The sequence below is a fragment of the Engraulis encrasicolus genome, chromosome 22 (genome assembly GCF_034702125.1).
Source record: "Engraulis encrasicolus isolate BLACKSEA-1 chromosome 22, IST_EnEncr_1.0, whole genome shotgun sequence".
Lineage (NCBI taxonomy): Eukaryota > Metazoa > Chordata > Actinopteri > Clupeiformes > Engraulidae > Engraulis > Engraulis encrasicolus.
In genome coordinates, this window is record NC_085878.1 from 18,868,644 (window position 1) to 18,891,604 (window position 22,961).

The window sequence follows — 22,961 nt, forward strand, 5'->3', positions numbered from 1 at the left end:
GGGAGTCGAACCGGCAACTTTTGGGCTACAAGTCTGACGCCCAAACGAATTTGTTGGGGGTACCCGAAAGCCCCACATTGTTAAAACGTCAAATAAAACATAATTATTATTCATGGGCATTCAGTATACAGTATATGCAGGTACTAGATCAATTATGCTCAATAAGATGTACAAAACATTTACATATGCCAATATCTAAATGCACGAAAAGGAAAGGGACTGTTCGCCTAGGACACCAGATAGACTAGAACTGGCCCTGTCTGAAATAAAGAAGAAAGAAGAAAGCCCATTGGGAAACTCCTACTCCCATTGTCATTGTGACACAGCACTCCACAGCACACAAGTGAACACTGAACACTGCACACTACACACAACGAAATTGCATTTTATGCCTCACCCGTGGAAGGGGGCAGCCTTCAGTGGCGCCCCATGGGGAGCAGTGCGGTGGGACGGTACCATGCTCAGTGTACCTCAGTCATGGAGAAGGATGGGGGAGAGCACTGTTGTTATGCAGTGAGCATTGGAGTCCACCCACTTGTTGACTATGGGCGTATGGCCCTCTTTTTAAACAAAAAAACAAGTTCCTCGAGTTTCAGAACCCAGCATGTGTCAGATTTTTTTGCATCTGACCTAATGACATTTTTTTACACTCAGGAAATCATGGGCTGACGTTATTTACCGTAAACGGTCCCTTCCTTCTTGCTGCTGTATAAAAGGAGGAGAGAGATGCAGAAGGTTGAGAGTCTGCAACATCAGTCATCATGTCTGTGTGCAGAGCGCTGCTGTCTCTGGTCCTGCTGGTGTCGGCCGCCTCAGCCAGCCACTTCTGGGGAGGCACCATGTCCTTCCTCCCTAAAGGACGCAACCCAGACGGATCCTACAGGGTAAGACCCACAGAGTTCTATCACAACTGTGCTTTATTTGTGCCAATGATTTATTTTTTTTATTTTTTTTAAACTTGCGAATTTAAATTTTTGAATTACCAGTACATTCTTTTTTTAAACGTGAAATGTGTAGGGATGCACCGATACCATTTTTTTAAAAACCGATACAAGTACGAGTACATTAATGTGTGTACTTGCCGATACCGAGTACCGATACCGATACCTTTTACCACCAAAATACAATGAAAATAAGTGCATGGCCTTGTTTTTTTCCACCTGTGATATTTTTATTGTCCATTTCCATGTAGATTTAAATGTTAGTAAATGTATGAGGTGGCACTTTTTTCCATGTTGATTTCATGTCCACAGAACATGACAAGATTTTGTATTGTTTTGAGTAATAGTAGTACTCATAGCTGGTATCGGCAAGTGCTTGACAAGTACGAGTACGAGTATAATGAGCAGTATCGGGAGCCGTATCGGTGCATCCCTAGAAATGTGCAATTATTTAGAGTTGCAAAAATTTCACATTCTTTCAAAATGTTGCTTGTGTGGTTCAGCTAGAGGAAAGGATTAATATGTCATTCAATTATAGTTATAGTAAAAAGAGAATATATAGGCTTATACATATGGCAGGATATTGTTTTAATTGTATTGTTGGTTATTTCTTTGTTTTATTGAAACCACATATTTGCATAGAATCAACCTGTTTATCAAATACCTTTGGGTACCTACCAATACAAGTTCTAATCTAATTTTATGTCATTTGTAATTAAGAACAGTAGCTCTGCATTAAGTTTTAAAAATGATCAAGGTAGTGTAAGTCTTGTGCATTCAACACTAATTCAATTCAAATGGTTAATTTAATATGGATTAAAAATATACAATATTTAGCCTACTTGTTGCAGTGGAAGTTATGTATAATGAGTGTGTGTTTCAGAAATATGTAACATATATTTTTTAATTATTATTTTAGGTTGATTTCCGCTACAATGACGTTTTTGATTCTTGTGGATCGAGGTTGAATTGGAATTGTGCAAGTGGAAACTGTGGAAGTCAGACTGAATTGGAAGTAGGCACAATATACAGCACTGGTGTAAGGAACCCAAGCCATCTGAACTGGTGCCAAGAGGAAGGGATTGTGACCAGACAGCTCACCAGTGACAAACCTTTTCAACTAAGGTACGTATATCCCATTTAGAATATATCTACAAAATCAAGTGAGTAGTAGGGAAGAAAGAAACATTATAAATGGTATATTATATTACTCTAGTCCTTCGGATGGAAAATATGGAAGTAGAAAATATGGAATTTAAAAATGACAATATCTGCCATTTCTTATAGTGCCAGTAGTTGTTGCTGGGTGACCATTAACAATGGTGGCGGTAATTATCCCTGGAACCTTCCAGTCATGGTAGATCTTGGACGTCGGTCTGACACAAATGAACCGAATCATTCCCCACACACTACCATAATATCATTTGTCAGGTAAAGCCTGTTCCTTTTATCAGTTGTGTAATGATACAGTCCTTAGCTATACATTTTTGCATAAAGGAAAATGATGTGAAATGTTTTAACGAGTTCCAAAATCTATTGCAGAGTTCCACAGAACTGTCCTCGTACCTACAACTTCATAGGTTGTGACCCAGATCATGATGATATCAAATGCAGAAATGCTGTCACTCTACCAACTGGCTTCCATATTGATCAGGTAAGATTCATCTGGTAACACCCACCCACCCCATATGAGCATGCGCACGCACGCATGCACGCAGGCATGCACACACGCACAAACAATCACTCAGCATGTGAGTTTGTATTGTCTTGACAACTTAGTTTATCCTGTCTTTTTTCTGTCAGGATACTTGCAATTTCCACTACTCTCCTACTGCTTCAACTGGAGTGTACAGGACTAGAGGACTACCCCAAGCAATACACCAATCTCACCTACCACGATGGGTCAAGATCCTACAGAACTCCTTACCAACCAACCAGCACCGCTTCACCTGTATCCACCACTGCTCCATCCACCTCGTCCCCCTTCAGTAGACTTCCACTACAGTTCGCTGTCAAAGGTAAGACCTCATCGGTATAGAGAGCGTCTTTTCGTTTCACAAAGTGACAAATGAACCTGAAAACGAATTACTTGTTGTGTTTCCAGTTGAGCCTGCAGTGCCATCTTGCAGCGCGGGAGTGTACTTGCCCCAGTTCCTCCATCCAACCCCAGCTGACAGAGAACGGCTGCACACCGCCATCAACCAGGAGTTGGAAATCAGGATTAGAGCCTCAGCCTCCCACTCAGTGTAAGCAACAGACCTATATCGCAAAGTGTGTGTGTGTGTGTGTGTGTGTGTGTGTGTGTGTGTGTGTGTGTGTGTGTGTGTGTGTGTGTGTGTGTGTGTGTGTGTGTGTGTGTGTATACAGTAAATACTGTTTACTCCTTTTATTATAGTAGGCTATGTTTAATAACGACTTGACATAAAGTTGGCTTTACCTTAAAGGATTCAAGACCTTATTATTAGTGGGCCGCTGAACATCACCAAGACCAAGACCCTCTCTGGGGAGTTTATCGTGACATGGACACCGAGAAGTGATGACGACGGAGAACATTTCCCCATCTGTTTCATTGCTGAGAGCAAATCTGGGTGAGATTTAAGAAGTGAAGTTTAGTTACTTGCTGACTGCAAGTTTATGCCCATGGAGATAATATTATTATCATGGACTTCTAAAAACACTGAGGTTGTGTAACACACATAACTACTGTATAGATTGTATTACAATGATTGAGGAATACCATTGCTTTTCAAAAAACAACACCTAACGAAATAATCTGACTTCGTCTTTACAGCTCCACTCTATACCAATCCGAAATGAGATGTGTCATTGTGGAGGTGAAACATGAACAGGGTTTGTTTATATTATTCCAATCCAATTCAATGTTAAACGTATAAGTTGAGTGTGTCCAGACTGTAATGCGTTATCGTTTTCTGCATATCTACAGCTACCATCGGTAACGTGATTTGTGCAGAGAGCTTTATGGCCATTGAAGTGAACAAATCACAATCCGAAAAAATCAACATTCACGAAGACCACCTAAGACTCAATGACCCTTCCTGCACCCTCTACTCTAATGGCACACATGTCTTCGCCAACATGTCCCTGAACACCTGTGGGACTGTCATGGAGGTGAATCACCGCTACCAGTACTCTAAAAAAGAAATTTTAAAGTCTCCAAAATATTAACGTGTATTTTGTATTGTAGGAGGATGAAACCAATGTCATTTTCAAGAATGAGATTGTGTCTATTGACAACCCGAATGACGTCATAACAAGACACCACCAGGTTGAGATCCAGTTCTTCTGCAAGTATCCCAAAAAAGGCAGCGTGACCCTTGAGTTTGATGCCCACAGAAGCCCTTTTGTATTCGTTCAAAAGGGATTTGGCACTTTTAGCTACCAGTTTGAGTTCTTCCACTCCAGTCAGTTTCGAAATATGGAGGACCCTAGCACCTATCCTCTCGAGTACGACCTTGGAGACATGATGTACATGCAAATTGAAGCAACATCCCCAGTCAACAACACTGAGCTCTTTGTGGAGTCTTGCCAGGCCAGTCCCAGTGATGACCCCAATTCCCACACCTCCTACTCGATCATCAGTAATGGGTAAGCTTGATGCATGCTGTGGATACTCATTGTGTTTATTTTTGTCATGTTTGGTTGGCTAATGAATTCGGATCTCTCTCATAGATGCATTCAAGATGAAACGCTGCAGTTCTTTTCAAATCATGGCAATATTGTCAAGTTTGGAATGAAGGCTTTCAAGTTCATCGGATTGCATGATCAGGTACCAACTACAGCTATAGACCATTCTATATAACTGTAATGACCAAGTTTCCTGTGGTCCCTGTCTAGAAGTCATGAACTGTTCAAATTATGCTCTCTCTCCAAAGGTGTTCATCACGTGTTCGGTCATCCTGTGTGAGGCTGACAATTCCAACACCAGGTGTTCCCAGGGCTGCATGAACACCACAGCTGCACCTGCAGCACACCACCACCACAGGAGAGAGGCTCCCATCCAGACCATCAGCCACTTCATCTCCCAGGGACCCGTGAGGCTCAGCAGGAGCGTCAACCTCAAGGATGCTGCAAGCACAGGTCAGCCATTACCTTCCTATGGTTCTCTAGGCTTACTGTAGAGTGCAACATGTCACAACCCTAATTTTAGAATTCTACAGCATTTGCATGGCAGTGAGAAATAGTAACTTTTGTTTGTGTTTTCTTACAGTGAACTCCAATGGTTTGAACATGAATCTCGTGTTCATTGCTGGATGCCTGCTCCTGGCTATGGGTATGTTGTGTGGTGCTCTGATCTACACGAAACAACCCAAGGCAGCGTATCAGCCCCTGCCAACTAACGATTACCAATGATGCTGGCTTTAAGGCCCATCTTTTCAGATAAAATACAGGTTTTCAAAATGTTTGTACTTTTTCTTTCTAATGTGGGATGAAAAAAAAACTAAATTGACTTACTTAATTGAGTTTTCTGTAAAAACCTTTAAATATTGCTTAATCTCCTTTGAGATCAATGATGTTTTTGACTTTTAATTCATGTAAGAAAATGCATTGTCCTCTAGATTGAGCCCTGAACCAACAAAACAATCTTCAATAAAATCTATACCAGTACTCACACTGAATCAAGCCATTCTAAATTTTTGTTTCATACAATTGGGCTCAAATGTATTTCTTACATGTACTGTAGGTGATGGTTAAAAGATGTATATTTTGTATATTTTTGGATATTTTCACTGTTCATTCAAAGAGTTGTTTAATAAAATAGAATAGAGTGTATGACTGTCTTAAATTAATGTTTACTGATGAAATGAAGGATAATAAAAAAGAAATAAACACACATCAAAGTGACATGTATTTTATTTTTTTCACACATTGAATTCTATTCAATTGTATTCATGGCTCATTGTAACTCAATCACAGAAACATTCGGGTGAAACTCACTCTGGCTGTATTGCTCATCATTTGTCTGTTTACAGTGACCTCCAATGGTCTGAACATGAATATCTCTCTTTCTCTCTCTCTCTCTCTCTCAAATGCATGTAGTAAAAACACAGAAAATGAATTAAGGCCATGAGTATGATTTTGTTTAGTTATCAAGCAATACAATTTTGGATAATTGTTGCCCAATGGTTTCTTATGTCATAACTGATAGTTCAAGATAATATCATAATTCTCATAAATGATTTTAAGATGTGGTGGAATTGATGTGATTACTATTAATTGAAAGGAAATTATCTGATAAAATAAAATAAATATAATATGATATGATAGACTGACAAATTGTGATATGATAAACTAATGAATTAAATTAATTGTGTTAGTGTTAACATATTAAAATGTGAATTTCTTTCTCAACCTTCACGGCACACATGACACAACACACATATTATCTTTCAGTCGTGAAGTGAAAGAGAAACCTACATTTATTATACACAACACAAGCAGACACACGTTTTTCGCACTTACTGTAGTTGCAAGTCTGAAAACAAAATGTGGAATTTTATAACATTATCAATGCCTTCTTTTCTTTGAACTCTCTTGGAGTTGAATTAACACTGCAGAGTTCATTGTGAAGGTAGAGAATTAAGTGTTTACATTTTAGAAATACACCACACTGTAGGGTATAGTCTAAAATTTGGGGAGGCACTGAAAACGTATCGTTCATTTGTGAAGTGAAAGTGAAACCTGTTCATTACACACAACATGCAGAGACATATTTTTGCACTTACTGTGGTTGCACACACACACACACACACACACAAGCACACTGCACTTTCTGCACAAAACCCAAACATACACACACTGACACACAACTCATACTCACACACATACACACACACACACACACACATACACAGGTACACACACACAGACGCACACCGCACTTTCTACCTGCACTAAACACACACACACACAAACACACACACACACACACACACACACACACACACACACACACACGCACACAAAACACATACAAACACACACACACACACACATACTGCTGCTGGTGTATTTAATAAAACCTTTTTTAATTATTTATTTTCTTCAAATGCTACTATTACTATGTCAGAACGCTATAAAGGACTTTTAGAAAAAGCACAACAAAATACCTCCTCTTAATGTATGTTCTCTACAAGTCTTCTGTTGTCCAGTCTTGCACTTTAAATGTCTGTATGAGCAATGTCTACGTCCATACTGTCTATGTCCATGTATGAGTACTGTCTATGTCTATACTGTCTATGTCCTTACCTAGATTAGTCTATGTCTGCATGGGAGAGCAAGAAACGCAATTTCAAATTCTTTGTATGACCAGTGCATGTAAAGAAATTGACAATAAACTTGACTTGACTTGTAAGTCTTTTCTTTGAACATGCCACAGAGCCAGTATATCCAGTATACCGTTGAGGTATTGAGAGATGTTTTGACACATGTCACAGGTCCACCCCGTTACATGCTATGAAATGTTTCCTCCAACCTGGCTGATTAATATAAGTTTGGTTATACGTTTGAAACCACACAGTAACTACACAGTACATAATTCGGTGCTAAAGTAAGGATGGGTACAGTGAAACCACTGCCCCTCGTGTTGTCAAGAATGGCTTAACTTAGGCCGACCTGATTGGTGTTTTATGGCATTAGAACATGGACCACTGTCTATTCTTCATTCATTCCTGTGAACCAGTGTTTTATTGGAAGCCCACAAGAGTCCATACGGTAAGTGTGCTAAACTATTGCTGAATGGATATCAGGTTTCAAAGAACCCATTCAATCTGAAACAAGTTCATCAAGTCTAAAGAGTCTCCAGCCCAATGAACCTGTGGAATCTTATAGTACAAGTAAGTCTACCTTAATAAGACAAACAGTATTTAGCAATGCTACCACGCCTCCTCTGCTATGGAAAGACGTAAGCTACTGTAGAGAAATGCAGCAGATTGAGAGTCTGCAACATCAGTCATCATGTCTGTGTTCAGAGCGCTGCTGCCTCTGGTCCTGCTGGTGTCGGCCGCCTCAGCCAGCCACTTCATAATCACAATTATGAGTAGCCCTAAATGATTTACAGTATTCTGGTTGGTCAATAAAATCAATGTGATATCCGTAAAATCTTACACTTGACTTGTACTTGACTGGTAATTATGTCATTCATAATATAGGTTGAACAAAGATCCCTTACGAAAATCGAACCCGGGTCGGCCGAGTGGTAAACGTGTGCCCTACCATATCAGCCACGGTAGGGCCGATTTCATGTTTTTTTGAGCATGGTTCGGCACGGTTTTTGGTTTGACTAGGTTTAACTATAAAATTATCATAAAAGTAAGAGTATGCACATCCCACCTCTCTGAGGCCAGGTGCAGGACAAAGGCGTGTCTAATAGTGGAAAGTACCTGAATAAATGTTCAAAGCGGAGCCACAGTGTGCGGACTTCTACTCTTTTCCACTTTTTAACTATAACATTAACCATGGTTTTACCACGGTTCATAATTATTCATGAAATTACACTTAGCTGCCACTTTTTTTTTATCCAAGGCACATATTGGTGACAGTCCTTAGAGCAATATGGGGTTAAGTGCCTTGCTCAAGGGCACTTCAGTCATGGATGGAGGTGTAGGGAGAGGTCAGGGTGGGATTCGAACCTGCAACCCTCTGATCTTCAGTTCAACTGCCTCACCATTACACCATGGCTGCGAACAAGGTTTCAAGTTTTTCTTTGGGTGACCATGAAACCCACAATTAATCATGGTTTTTTGAGCATGGTTTGTGACTATGGTTAAACCATGTTGACAAAAACATGAAAACCATGAATAACCATGATGCATGGTTAGCCAGGAACCACGATTTTCATGGTTACCCAAAAAAACATGAATAAGCCAGTCAGGCCCGCTGACAGGGGGGACAAAGGAGTATGTTGTCCCGGGCCCAGGGAGATAGAGGGCCCAGAATTGGGACCCCATTACATTGTACGTATTGGGTAGGGGGGCCTTTCAGATAACTTTGTCCCGGGCCCAGCAAAAGCTGTCAGCGGCCCTGAAGCCATAGTAATACTATGGTTGGTTCAGAGTGCTTAGAGAAACCATGGTTACTAGGCCTACCTACATTTAACTTTACTCTAAATCCACATTTCCAGAAAGATTTCCAGAAAATAGGTCCAACATGAATGTTTGTCTTTCATAGCTGCCTCTGAGTACTCAGCTGTAGCTTAGAAGTCATACAACTTTTATTTTAGGTGGACCTCCGCTACAAGGACACTTTCGATTCCTGCATACCAAGGCTGAATTGGGTTTGCGCTACCGGTAATTGCGGACGTCAGACTAACTTGGAAGCTGGCCAGATATATGACACCAATGGAAAGAACCAGAACAATTACAACTGGTGCCAAGAAGAAGGAGTCATAACTAGGCACCTTACAAGTGACAAGCCTTTTCGACTAAGGTAAGCTCAACCCTGTAAAGGATCAGGCAATTCCTGTGTAAAATAAACTGGCCATAAATGATGCACAAGTTAGAAACATGTTTGCAAAAGCATTGTGAACCAGTGGTCACAGAAGAAGCTTTAAGGTACTTCTGTTTTAGAGCCATAAGCATTCAAAGTAGCTCCACATTTCCTTGGAAGTGGGCTATAAAAAGAACATTACAAGAAGTGGTTTGACAGGTAGCCTACCTTACTGTTGTTTTTGGAGCAACCATGATGAAAGCAAATATTTTCAAGACAAAAGGACTGGCATTCTTACATTGCACTCAAATGTCAAATCCAAAATGTTCTTAATAATAAGCATTCATGCACTATCATTACATAGATGATGACAGAGGTCAGAGGTCAAGTGTGCAGACGCTAAATTTGTTTCAAAGATTTCAGAAGCCATTGGATTGCTGCAAAATTGTTTTTGTTAGAAGTGGGTATAGATCATGCCATTCAATGGAATAAAACATCTCTCCAACTAGAATGGGCACTCGGTAGAGCGCAAACCTTCGCCTACGCCACTTATTTTTTTCTGGCCATCTTCAGAGTGAAGGGCGTAACATTCTCCAAATTTTGGTGTTAGTTTCATTTAAATTGGACCGGAATATCGTAATATTACATATTTGGCCCAGTCTTGACCTCTTATTCAATTCCGCATGCACACGTTGTTCTGGCATATAGTGCTTGGCAAAGAATTTTTTTTTAACCTTTTCGTGACCTTGACCTTGACCTTTGACCCAATCACTCCCAAATAGTAATCGATTGTTCCTTGGGTCATGACCAATCATCCCAGTAAATTTCATAAAAATCGGCTGAATTTACGTTTTTGACCTTTTCGTGACCTTTGACCTTTGACCCAATCACTCCCAAAATGTAATCGATTGTTCCTTGGGTCATGACCAATCATCCCACTAAATTTCATAAAAATCGGCTCAATGTACGTTTTTGACCTTTTCGTGACCTTGACCTTGACCTTTGACCTTTGACCCAATCACTCCCAAAAAGTAATCGAGTGTTCCTTGGGTCATGACCAATCATCCCACTAAATTTCATAAATATCGGCTCAGTTCTGTCTGAGTTATACGAAGTACAAACAAACATTTTGACCTTGACCTTTGACCTTTGACCCAATCACTCCCAAAAACTAATCGATTGTTCCTTGGGTCATGACCAATCATCCCACCAAATTTCATAAAAATCGGCTCAGTTCTGTCTGAGTTATACGAAGTACATACAAACATATTAACAAATAAATAAATAAATAAATACACAGCGGTCAAAACATAACCTTCGCCGACTTTGTCTTGGCGAAGGTAATGATACCCTCTGATTGCCCGCATCAATGCAGACACCCTATTACAACTGAGTAGATGTAATTTTACTACTACTCATACTCCTCCTTTTATAGTGCATCTGATTGCTGCTGGGTAGCCTTGGATTCTGGGGGCTCTTGGTGGAACCTTGAAGTCCTGGTGGATCTTGGACGTCGATCTGACACAAATGAACCAAATCATTCTCCACACACTACCATCATATCATTTGTCCGGTAAAGCATTATATTGCAACCTATTATTAATTAAATGCACTATTCTGTAACATTCATGATGTGAGACATACAGGTTGTGATGTTTCTATGGTATTCACTCCCATTAAAATGATCGAAAATACTGCTTGTACAGTGTTCCACAGAACTGTCCTCGTGCATACAACTTCATTGGTGGTGATTCAGATGGCGATGAGATACGATGTAGAGGCAGCACGGATCTACCCACAGGCTTCCAGCTTGACAAAGTATGATCAATACAGACAGACCTCACTGACATACTGCACATTACGATGTATACACATTTTGTTCTTCTTTGTACATGGACACACAGTTCAGTTCAGATTATTTTGTCCTGGGCCTGCACACGCACCCACACACGTGCACACACACACGCATGCACGCACACACACACGCATGCACGCACACACACACACACACACACACACACACACACACACACACACACACACACACTCACACACACACACACACACACACACACACACACACACACACACACACACACACACACACACACGCAAACAATATCACTTAATATAATTCTGTTTTAGGATTCTTGTGCTGTATACTACAGTCCAAGTGGCATGCTTGGATCACATAGCATCCGGCTTATTGTTGAGGACTACCCCAAGACTAACATCACTCTCTCGTATAACGATGGAACGATATCTTACAAGGGCCCAATCCAGGCCGCCCGTCAACAACGCTCTGTTGGGGGGTGGCTAGGGATTTCAACACCCACACCTTCCAGTCCCCCTACTCTTACTTCGACTGCTGCTGTTACTACAACACCTCCTACTACAACAAGGCCTACTACTACCAATAGTAATAACCCTGCTGTTGTCGGGTCTACCATGGCTGCAGGAGTCAATACTCCTGCTTCCACCACAAGACCAACTATGGCCAGTTCTTCAACCAGGTCACCAACACCAACTCCCTCTTGGCCGTATGCCAGTGCTTCACAAAGCACTCCAGCAGATCCATTAAGTGATCTTTCTCTACAGTTTGTCATTGTTGGTAAGGGTTTTTTAATTAAATATGTTTTGTTTCTTTTTCCAAAATTCACAAATTTATCTACCATTAATTATCTGTTGGATTTAGTTGATTCCTCAGTGCCATCTTGCAGCGCGGGAGTGTACCTGCCCCAGTTCCTCCATCCGACCCCAGCTGACAGAGAACGGCTGCATGCTGCCATCAACCAGGAGCTGGAAATCAGGATTAGAGCAGCAGCTACTCACTCCGTGTAAACTTGTGCATTTACATTTAACACCAGAATACATGAGTCTGTATGTCTGACATTGGGGAAACTCGATGAACTCTCTGAAAAAAATAGGTGTTGTGATACACCCGAAAAAGGACTGTATGATAGGGGCTGGTGCAGGTATACAACAAACACCACAGGCTGTCCGGCCAGAACAGTATGAAGATGTCCAATGAAGTCAGACACACACAGATGGGAATGCAAACCGTGAAAACCGTGGAAACCGTGGTTTTACTATAAAAGTAAAATAGAAAATACAAAGACATAAGCATATACATGAATGAATGAAAATACACATGATACACTATATACAGTACAATATACAATATATACAATACATATATACAATATATATAATGAGGAAACTGAGGATAGCTGCCTACAGCAGCTATCTTACCAAGGGGGAGGGGGAACATGAAGGTGACTGCCTACAGCAGACATCCTAAGCAGGGGGAATGAAGAGGGGACATGACACAGCTACCTACAATAGCTGTGTGGACTGGGGCATGGGTATGTGCCTGCCTAAAGCAGACACACAGAGCATGCGTTAAACAGACATGAGTGATGCAAGCGCTACTCCACCACAGTAGCACATTACTGACCCAATGCACTCTCTGGCAGAACCGCGACATGGAGAAATGAGTACATATACTATGCAGCTACTAGACAATGCAAACTGTACAGTAAACACAATACAATACAGACATGACATAACATAGTAACAACGCAGTAGCAACTCACTCTCAAAGACGCACGGCAAGAGTACATGAGTGGACGCTGGGATCCTGAAACGTCCAAGATGATGAGAGAGATGGATCCCAAGTGTGCATGGAGTCCCCGTCCGATGAGTGGTCTGACTACTGACCTCTTGTCCTGGCCCTATATGCTCCCAGCAGCACAGCAGGGTGCCGAGCCAGGGGTGTTACCAGCAGGCCAGGACCCACCTCTGGAGCCGGAAGGTCTGCTTGCTGGGCCAATCACTGCCTACCCACACACTCGGTGCATGACGGAAAAGTACCGGGTCTGTAGGTCAGTGAAAGGGTCTGTATGTCAGTAGCAGGGGGAGCAGTAGAAGGAGGGGGTGACAGGTAGCCCACCAGCAACGGGGGATGGGCAACCTGCTAAGAAGTTGTGAGGAGAGGCATGACTGTTGAGGGCTCAGGGGACTCAGGGCTCACAATTCTTAACACTCTCACCAAATCCTTAATAATGACTCAACATTTGCTCTCTCTGAAAGGGTTCATGATGTTATCATGAGTGGACCTCTTAACATTAAAAAGGACAAGACCTCTGCTGGAGAGTATGTCCTTCGATGGACACCGAGGAGTGATGACCTTGGAGAACATTTTCCCATCTGTTTCATCGCAGAGAGCAAAGCCGGGTGAGCAGAGAATAAAACTGTACTGATGTTTGATGTACTCCTGTCCATGTCCAACATGCCATGACATGAAAAGACAGTGAAGCAACATTGTTAAACAACAGTTTTTTTGTGTAGCTACTGTGAAATGAATGACCAAAAATATAACACCTGTCCATTTGAAAATATACCACTTATACTGTTATAATTTCATTTTAGGAGTATCTTTTACCAATCTGACATGAGATGTGTCATTGTGGAAGTTGTGGAACGTGAACAGGGTTTGTATTTGCATTATTTCAATAAACAGAAAATTCGTGTTTTGTTCTAAACGAAAGTTCGGGAGAAGTGTAATGAAATTTGACATTTGGCAGTATTTCAGCACCACGGCCAGCGGTCTTGCCCAATACACTGCGTAATCAAACTAATCTCAGCTTTTCGAGTGCAGTGGTCCGCACGGACCCTGTGAAGCACTTTCGGTGCACCGCATAGACAGCAGTTCTCCTGCGAGAACGAAGATGTATGCATAAATGCTTAATCCAAATTTCAGATAGTGAGCTCATGAAACATGTAATGTGAAAGGTTACAATACATGCTCGTGTGACCTGACAGTATGGTACTATTTGTCGTATTCTAACAGCTTTCGTAGGCAATGTCATTTGTTCTGAAAACTTCATGGTCATCGAAGTGAACAAAACACAATCGGATAAAATCAGAATACATGAAGACCACCTAAGACTCAACGACCCTTCCTGCACCCTCTACTCTAACGGCACACATGTCTTCGCCAACATGTCCCTGAACACCTGTGGGACTGTCATGGAGGTGAATCATCACTATCATCCCAACAAAGTGGACATAAAGAATATTAAGTGTCTCCCAAATATTCATGCTAACATATTTATTTTCATATTGTAGGAGGATGACGCCAATATCATTTTCAAGAATGAGATTGTGTCCGTTGACAACCCGAATGACGTCATAACCAGGCACAAACAGGTGCAGCTACAGTTTTTTTGCAAGTATCCCAAAAAAGGCAGTGTGACCCTCGAGTTTGACGTCCACAGAAGCCCATTTGTATTCGTTCAAAAAGGATTCGGCACTTTCAGCTACCAGTTTGAGTTCTTCCACTCCAGTCAGTTTCGAAATATGGAGGACCCTAGCACCTATCCTCTCGAGTACGACCTTGGAGACATGATGTACATGCAAATTGAAGCAACATCCCCAGTCAACAACACTGAGCTCTTTGTGGAGTCTTGCCAGGCCAGTCCCAGTGATGACCCCAATTCCCACACCTCCTACTCGATCATCAGTAATGGGTAAGCTTGATGCATGCTGTGGATACTCATTGAGTTTATTTTTGTCATGTTTGGTTGGCTAATGAATTCTGATTTGTCACATAGATGCATTCAAGATGAAACGCTGCAGTTCTTTTCAAATCATGGCAATATTGTCAAGTTTGGAATGAAGGCTTTCAAGTTCATTGGATTGCATGATCAGGTACCAACTACAGCTATAGACAATTCTATGTAACTGTAATGACCAAATATCCTGTGGTCCCTGTCTAGAAGTCATGAATTGTTCAAATTATGCTCTCTCTCCAAAGGTGTTCATCACGTGTTCGGTCATCCTGTGTGAGGCTGACAATTCCAACACCAGGTGTTCCCAGGGCTGCATGAACACCACAGCTGCACCTGCAGCACACCACCACCACAGGAGAGAGGCTCCCATCCAGACCATCAGCCACTTCATCTCCCAGGGACCCGTGAGGCTCAGCAGGAGCGTCAACCTCAAGGATGCTGCAAGCACAGGTCAGCCATTACCTTCCTATGGTTCTCTAGGCTTACTGTAGAGTACAACATGTCACAACCCTAATTTTAGAATTCTACAGCATTTGCATGGCAGTGAGAAATAGTAACTTTTGTTTGTGTTTTCTTACAGTGACTTCCAATGGTTTGAACATGAATCTTGTGTTCATTGCTGGATGCTTGCTCCTGGCTATGGGTATGTTGTGTGGTGCTCTGATCTACACGAAACGACCCAAGGCAGCATATCAGCCCCTGCCAACTAACGATTACCAATGATTTTGGCTTTAAAGCCTATCTTTTCAGATAAAATGTGTTTTTTTTTTTTTTTTTTACTTTTTCTGTCTTGTGCAATATGGGATGAAAAAAAAAACTAAATTACATGTAACTTACTTAATTTAGTTGTCGGTAAAACCCTTTAAGCATTGCTTAATCTCCTTTGAGATAAATTAAGTTTCTGACTTTTAATTCATGTAGAAATATGCATTGTCCTCTAGACTGGGCCATGAATCAATAAAGATCCAATCAATAAAATCCATCAATAAAATCTATACTCACACTGAATAGACTTTTGCCTCGTACAATTGGGCTCAAATGTATTTCTTACATGTAGGTGATGGTTAAAGGTTTATATTTTGTATATTTTTGTATATTGTCTCTTTAATAAACAGCAAATGTGTGTACATTTGTGTTGGTGTGTGTGTGTGTGTGTGTGTGTGTGTGTGGGGGGGGGGGGGGGGACTGCACATGAATGGACTTCATATATTCTGACAATAATAATTGTCTAAAATTATACTCATACCTTTAATGACAAAATAGAAATGCAAAAACATTTCTTTAGTGACAATTTTTGGGAGAATTATGGGAGTCCTTTGATGTGGCCCTCAAGGATAGAAATAAAAGTGTGTGTGTGTGTGTGTGTGTGTGTGTGTGTGTGTGTGTGTGTGTGTGTGTGTGTGTGTGTGTGTGTGTGTGTGTGTGTGTGTGTGCGTGTGTGTCAGGGCTTGAAATAAACATTTTCACTTAATGGCCACTGTGGCTAGCGGTTTTTCGGGGTCTATAGCCATTCAGCCATTGTATTAGCCACACATTTGATATTCCTTCATCATGTTACTGTACATCTAACATCACAGGATGAGGTGATAAAGCAAGAAGATGACTGAGTGAAACTATTACTAGCCACTGCCAAGTTTTACCAGCATTTGGCTGGTTGGCAGGTGTCGTGTCAGTGTCAAGCCCTGGTGTGCGCGCCCGTGTGTGTGTTGTTTTCTCCGAGGTACTGTATGTTGACTTTTTGCATTCATGGCTCATTGCAACTCAATCACCAAAACATTCGGTTGAAACACACACTGGTCGTATTGCTCATTATTTGTATTTTGTCTGTTTATAGTGACCTCCAATGAACATGAACATCTCTCTCTCTCTCTCTCTCTCTCTCTCTCTCTCTCTCTCTCTCTCTCTCTCTCTCTCTCTCTCTCTCGTCGCCTTTGGTCTCCCCAAGGGCACAGCAGTGTTGGGGTTAGGAGCCGTAGGCCCTCGTATACACTGCAGATCGGGCCGCTCGGCCATAGATTCTCCCCTGGGTGTTTGTATTTGGGCATGGCCTGGAAGGTATGGAGAGGCCGCCAGCGGTGTGGCTCCTTGCCCGTGATCCCGGCATTGCAATCGGGAAAGATTGTAAGTACCCATAGTGAGATGTTGAGTGACGTCAACTGAAAGAGAACTATAGGTTACATGGTTATCCCAGTTTTCTGAGGGAGATAAACGAGACATCTCACCAGACGACCCTATTTGCCCACGGTCTCAGACGTTTGGTTGTTATCAGATGAAGCTCTGAGCCGACGTAGGGACGGTTTTATACTCCGAACTGAACCACGGATTCACACAGCTCATTGGCCGGGCGGCATGATTGAAGGCTGGCTTCAATAAATGTCACGTATGAGGGTGAAACCCATATTGAGATGTCTCCTTCATCTCCTTCAGAGAACCGAGGTTACCATGTAACCTATAGTTTTTGTTCTGGCCTACTTGAATTGAAAGCTGCACTGAGCCAAGTGTACAATATTTCTTGTTTAGAGAATCCGTTCACATTCAAAGAAGTAGCCTGAGCTATAGCTTCATATATAATATATAGGCCATTTCTGCAAACCAGTTGGGCAACTCTTTAACAACAATCCAACATCTTAACGAGATGTCTGTCATTGGTGACAGATTCTTAGTGAGTTGATTGATACATTCCCTGAAGTCAGTGTTTGTATGGGTGAGGGTTAGAAAATACAATGTGATGCCTTGCCTTACTTCTTTGTTAGCTTGGTTAGCTGTCCATTTAGGCCAGGGGTGGGGAACCGTTTTCATTCAAGGGCCACTTCAAATTGTATACAAAGGCCTCAGAGGGCCGTACTATGAACACAAACCAAGATTTCACCTTGCACCTAAGGCCTATTGGCCTATATTATATTGAACACTTTAACCTTCACCACGTCCCCTGAAAATGTAACTTAATTGTAGCCAAACTGGGAAACTCCAACTTTCATTCTCATTTTGCCACATCACTCCACAGCACACAAGTGTCCACTGCACACAATGAAATTCCATTTATGCCTCACATGTGCAAGGGGGCAGCTCCCAATGGCGCCCAAAGGGAGCAGTGCGGCGGGACGGTACCATGCTCAGGGTACCTCAGTCATGGAGGAGGATGGGGGAGAGCACTGGATAATTACTACCCCCACCAACCTGGCGGGTTGGGAGTCGAACCGGCAACTTTTGGGCTACAAGTCTGACGCCCAAACGAATTTGTTGGGGGTACCCGAAAGCCCCACATTGTTAAAACGTCAAATAAAACATAATTATTATTCATGGGCATTCAGTATACAGTATATGCAGGTACTAGATCAATTATGCTCAATAAGATGTACAAAACCATTTACATATGCCAATATCTAAATGCACGAAAAGGAAAGGGGCTGTTCGCCTAGGACACCAGATAGACTAGAACTGGCCCTGTCTGAAATCATGTTATGCAGTGAGCATTGGAGTCCACCCACTTGTTGACTATGGGCGTATGGCCCTCTTTTTAAACAAAAAAACAAGTTCCTCGAGTTTCAGAACCCAGCATGTGTCAGATTTTTTTGCATCTGACCTAATGAATTTTTTTTTACACTCAGGAAATCATGGGCTGATGTTATTTACCGTAAACGGTCCCTTCCTTCTTTCTGCTGTATAAAAGGAGGAGAGAGATGGAGAAGGGTGAGAGTCTGCAACATCAGTCATCATGTCTGTGTGCAGAGCTCTGCTGCCTCTGGTCCTGCTGGTGTCGGCCGCCTCAGCCAGCCACTTCTGGGGAGGCACCATGTCCTTCCTCCCTAAAGGACGCAACCCAGATGGATCCTACAGGGTAAGACCCAGAGTTCCGACACAACTGTGCTTTATTTGTGCCATTTTTTTTTAATTTTAAACTTGCAAATTGAAATTTTTGAATAATCAGTACATTCTTTTTTTTAAACGTGAAATGTGCAATTATTTAGAGCTGAAAAAAATTCACATTCTTTCAAAATGTTGCTTGTGTGGTTCAGCTAGAGGAAAGGATTAATATAGTTATAGTAAAAAGAGAATATATAGGCTTATACATATGGCAGGATATTGTTTTAATTGTATTGTTGGTTATTTCTTTGTTTTATTGAAACCACATGTTTGCATAGAATCAACCTGTTTATCAAATACCTTTGGGTACCTACCAATACAAGTTCTAATCTAATCTTATGTCATTTGTAATTAAGAACAGTAACTCTGCATTAAGTTTTAAAAATGATCAAGGTAGTGTAAGTCTTGTGCATTCAACACTAATTCAAATGGTTCATTTAATATGGATTAAAAATATACAATATTTAGCCTACTTGTTGCAGTGGAAGTTATGTATAATGAGTGTGTGTTTCAGAAATATGTAACATATATTTTTTAATTATTATTTTAGGTTGATTTCCGCTACAATGACGTTTTTGATTCTTGTGGATCGAGGTTGAATTGGAATTGTGCAAGTGGAAACTGTGGAAGTCAGACCGATTTGGAAGTAGGGACGATATACAACACTGGTGTAAGGAACCCCAGTAATCTGAACTGGTGCCTAGACGAGGGGGTCATGACCAGACGGCTCACCAGTGACAAACCTTTTGTACTAAGGTATTTGTATCCCATTTAGAATATATCTACAAAATCAAGTGAGTAGTAGGGAAGAAAGAAACATTATAAATGGTATATTATATTACTCTAGTCCTTCGGATGGAAAATATGGAAGTAGAAAATATGGAATTTAAAAATGACAATATCTGCCATTTCTTATAGTGCCAGTAGTTGTTGCTGGGTGACCATTAACAATGGTGGCGGTAGTTATCCCTGGAACCTTCCAGTCATGGTAGATCTTGGACGTCGGTCTGACACAAATGAACCGAATCATTCCCCACACACTACCATCATATCATTTGTCAGGTAAAGTCTGTTCCTTTTATCAGTTGTGTAATGATACAGTCCTTAGCTATGCATTTTTGCATAAAGGAAAATGACGTGAAATTTGTTAACGAGTTCCAAAATCTATTGCAGAGTTCCACAGAACTGTCCTCGTACCTACAACTTCATAGGTTGTGACCCAGATCATGATGATATCAAATGCAGAAATGCTGTCACTCTACCAACTGGCTTCCATATTGATCAGGTAAGATTCATCTGGTAACACCCACCCACCCCATATGAGCATGCGCACGCACGCATGCACGCAGGCATGCACACACGCACAAACAATCACTCAGCATGTGAGTTTGTATTGTCTTGACAACTTAGTTTATCCTGTCTTTTTTCTGTCAGGATACTTGCAATTTCCACTACTCTCCTACTGCTTCAACTGGAGTGTACAGGATCCAGCTTGAGGTAGAGGACTACCCCAAGCAGTACACTACTCTCACCTACCACGATGGGTCAAGATCCTACAGAACTCCTTACCAACCAACCAGCACCGCTTCACCTGTATCCACCACTGCTCCATCCACCTCGTCCCCCTTCAGTAGACTTCCACTACAGTTCGCTGTCAAAGGTAAGACCTCATCGGTATAGAGAGCGTCTTTTCGTTTCACAAAGTGACAAATGAACCTGAAAACGAATTACTTGTTGTGTTTCCAGTTGAGCCTGCAGTGCCATCTTGCAGCGCGGGAGTGTACCTGCCCCAGTTTCTCCATCCAACCCCAGCTGACAGAGAACGTGTGCACACCGCCATCAACCAGGAGTTGGAAATCAGGATTAGAGCCTCAGCCTCCCACTCAGTGTAAGCAACAGACCTATATCTAAAAGTGTGTGTGTGTGTGTGTGTGTGTGTGTGTGTGTGTGTGTGTGTGTGTGTGTGTGTGTGTATGTGTGTGTGTGTGTGTGTGTGTGTGCGTGTGTGTGTGTGTGTGTGTGTGTGTGTGTGTATGCAGTAAATACTGTTTACTCCTTTTATTATAGTAGGCTATGTTGAATAACGACTTGACATAAAGTTGGCTTTACCTTAAAGGATTCAAGACCTTATTATTAGTGGGCCGCTGAACATCACTAAGACCAAGACCCTCTCTGGGGAGTTTATCGTGACATGGACACCGAGTAGTGATGACGACGGAGAACATTTCCCCATCTGTTTCATTGCTGAGAGCAAATCTGGGTGAGATTTAAGAAGTGAAGTTTAGTTACTTGCTGACTGCAAGTTTATGCCCATGGAGATAATATATTATCATGGACTTCTAAAAAACACTGAGGTTGTGTAGCCTAACACACATAACTACTGTATAGATTGTATTACAATGATTGAGGAATACCATTGCTTTTCAAAAAACAACACCTTCCTGTACAGTGTAACTTAATCTGACTTCTTTTTTACAGCTCCACTCTATACCAATCCGAAATGAGATGTGTCATTGTGGAGGTGAAACATGAACAGGGTTTGTTTACATTATTCCAATCCAATTCAATGTTAAATGTATAAGTTGAGTGTGTCCAGACTGTAATGCGTTATCGTTTTCTGCATATCTACAGCTACCATCGGTAACGTGATTTGTGCAGAGAGCTTTATGGCCATTGAAGTGAACAAATCACAATCCGAAAAAATCAACATTCATGAAGACCACCTAAGACTCAACGACCCTTCCTGCACCCTCTACTCTAATGACACACATGTCTTCGCCAACATGTCCCTGAACACCTGTGGGACTGTCATGGAGGTGAATCACCGCTACCAGTACTCTAAAAAAGAAAAGAAAAGTCTCCAAAATATTAACGTGTATTTTGTATTGTAGGAGGATGAAACCAATGTCATTTTCAAGAATGAGATTGTGTCTGTTGACAACCCGAATGACGTCATAACCAGACACCACCAGGTTGAGATCCAGTTCTTCTGCAAGTATCCCAAAAAAGGCCGCGTGACCCTTGAGTTTGACGCCCACAGAAGCCCTTTTGTATTCGTTCAAAAGGGATTTGGCACTTTCAGCTACCAGTTTGAGTTCTTCCACTCCAGTCAGTTTCGAAATATGGAGGACCCTAGCACCTATCCTCTCGAGTACGACCTTGGAGACATGATGTACATGCAAATTGAAGCAACATCCCCTGTCAACAACACTGAGCTCTTTGTGGAGTCTTGCCAGGCCAGTCCTAGTGATGACCCCAATTCCCACACCTCCTACTCGATCATCAGTAATGGGTAAGCTTGATGCATGCTGTGGATACTCATTGTGTTTATTTTTGTCATGTTTGGTTGGCTAATGAATTCTGATTTGTCACATAGATGCATTCAAGATGAAACGCTGCAGTTCTTTTCAAATCATGGCAATATTGTCAAGTTTGGAATGAAGGCTTTCAAGTTCATTGGATTGCATGATCAGGTACCAACTACAGCTATAGACAATTCTATATAACTGTAATGACCAAATAACCTGTGGTATCTGTCCAGAAGTCATGAATTGTTCAAATTATGCTCTCTCTCCAAAGGTGTTCATCACGTGTTCGGTCATCCTGTGTGAGGCTGACAATTCCAACACCAGGTGTTCCCAGGGCTGCATGAACACCACAGCTGCACCTGCAGCACACCACCACCACAGGAGAGAGGCTCCCATCCAGACCATCAGCCACTTCATCTCCCAGGGACCCGTGAGGCTCAGCAGGAGCGTCAACCTCAAGGATGCTGCAAGCACAGGTCAGCCATTACCTTCCTATGATTCTCTAGGCTTACTGTAGAGTACAACATGTCACAACCCTAATTTTAGAATTCTACAGCATTTGCATGGCAGTGAGAAATAGTAACTTTTGTTTGTGTTTTCTTACAGTGAACTCCAATGGTTTGAACATGAATCTCGTGTTCATTGCTGGATGCCTGCTCCTGGCTATGGGTATGTTGTGTGGTGCTCTGATCTACACGAAACAACCCAAGGCAGCGTATCAGCCCCTGCCAACTAACGATTACCAATGATGCTGGCTTTAAGGCCCATCTTTTCAGATAAAATACAGGTTTTCAAAATGTTTGTACTTTTTCTTTCTAATGTGGGATGAA

General features: G+C 41.7%; 2 protein-coding genes across 2 annotated transcripts in view; both read left to right on the forward strand.

The window, feature by feature from the left end:
• LOC134438771 (zona pellucida sperm-binding protein 1-like) overlaps positions 1–22,961 on the forward strand; it is a 32,424-nt gene extending 9,463 nt beyond the window's left edge. The window contains exons 6-13 of the mRNA XM_063188420.1: positions 20,570–20,711; positions 20,940–21,083; positions 21,302–21,360; positions 21,455–21,639; positions 21,715–22,115; positions 22,200–22,296; positions 22,403–22,607; positions 22,738–22,961. Of these exons, the coding sequence (XP_063044490.1) occupies positions 20,570–20,711; positions 20,940–21,083; positions 21,302–21,360; positions 21,455–21,639; positions 21,715–22,115; positions 22,200–22,296; positions 22,403–22,607; positions 22,738–22,880 (1,376 nt within the window). The 3' untranslated portion in view covers positions 22,881–22,961. The remainder of the gene's footprint in view (positions 1–20,569; positions 20,712–20,939; positions 21,084–21,301; positions 21,361–21,454; positions 21,640–21,714; positions 22,116–22,199; positions 22,297–22,402; positions 22,608–22,737) is intronic.
• On the forward strand, positions 735–15,692 carry LOC134438770 (uncharacterized). Its single transcript, XM_063188418.1, has 13 exons — positions 735–884; positions 9,181–9,386; positions 10,822–10,959; positions 11,093–11,204; positions 11,532–11,997; positions 12,082–12,223; positions 13,479–13,622; positions 13,818–13,879; positions 14,239–14,423; positions 14,517–14,917; positions 15,002–15,098; positions 15,205–15,409; positions 15,540–15,692. Exons 1-13 carry the CDS (start codon positions 762–764, stop codon positions 15,680–15,682), a joined length of 2,424 nt encoding a protein of 807 aa, XP_063044488.1. The 5' UTR covers positions 735–761; the 3' UTR covers positions 15,683–15,692.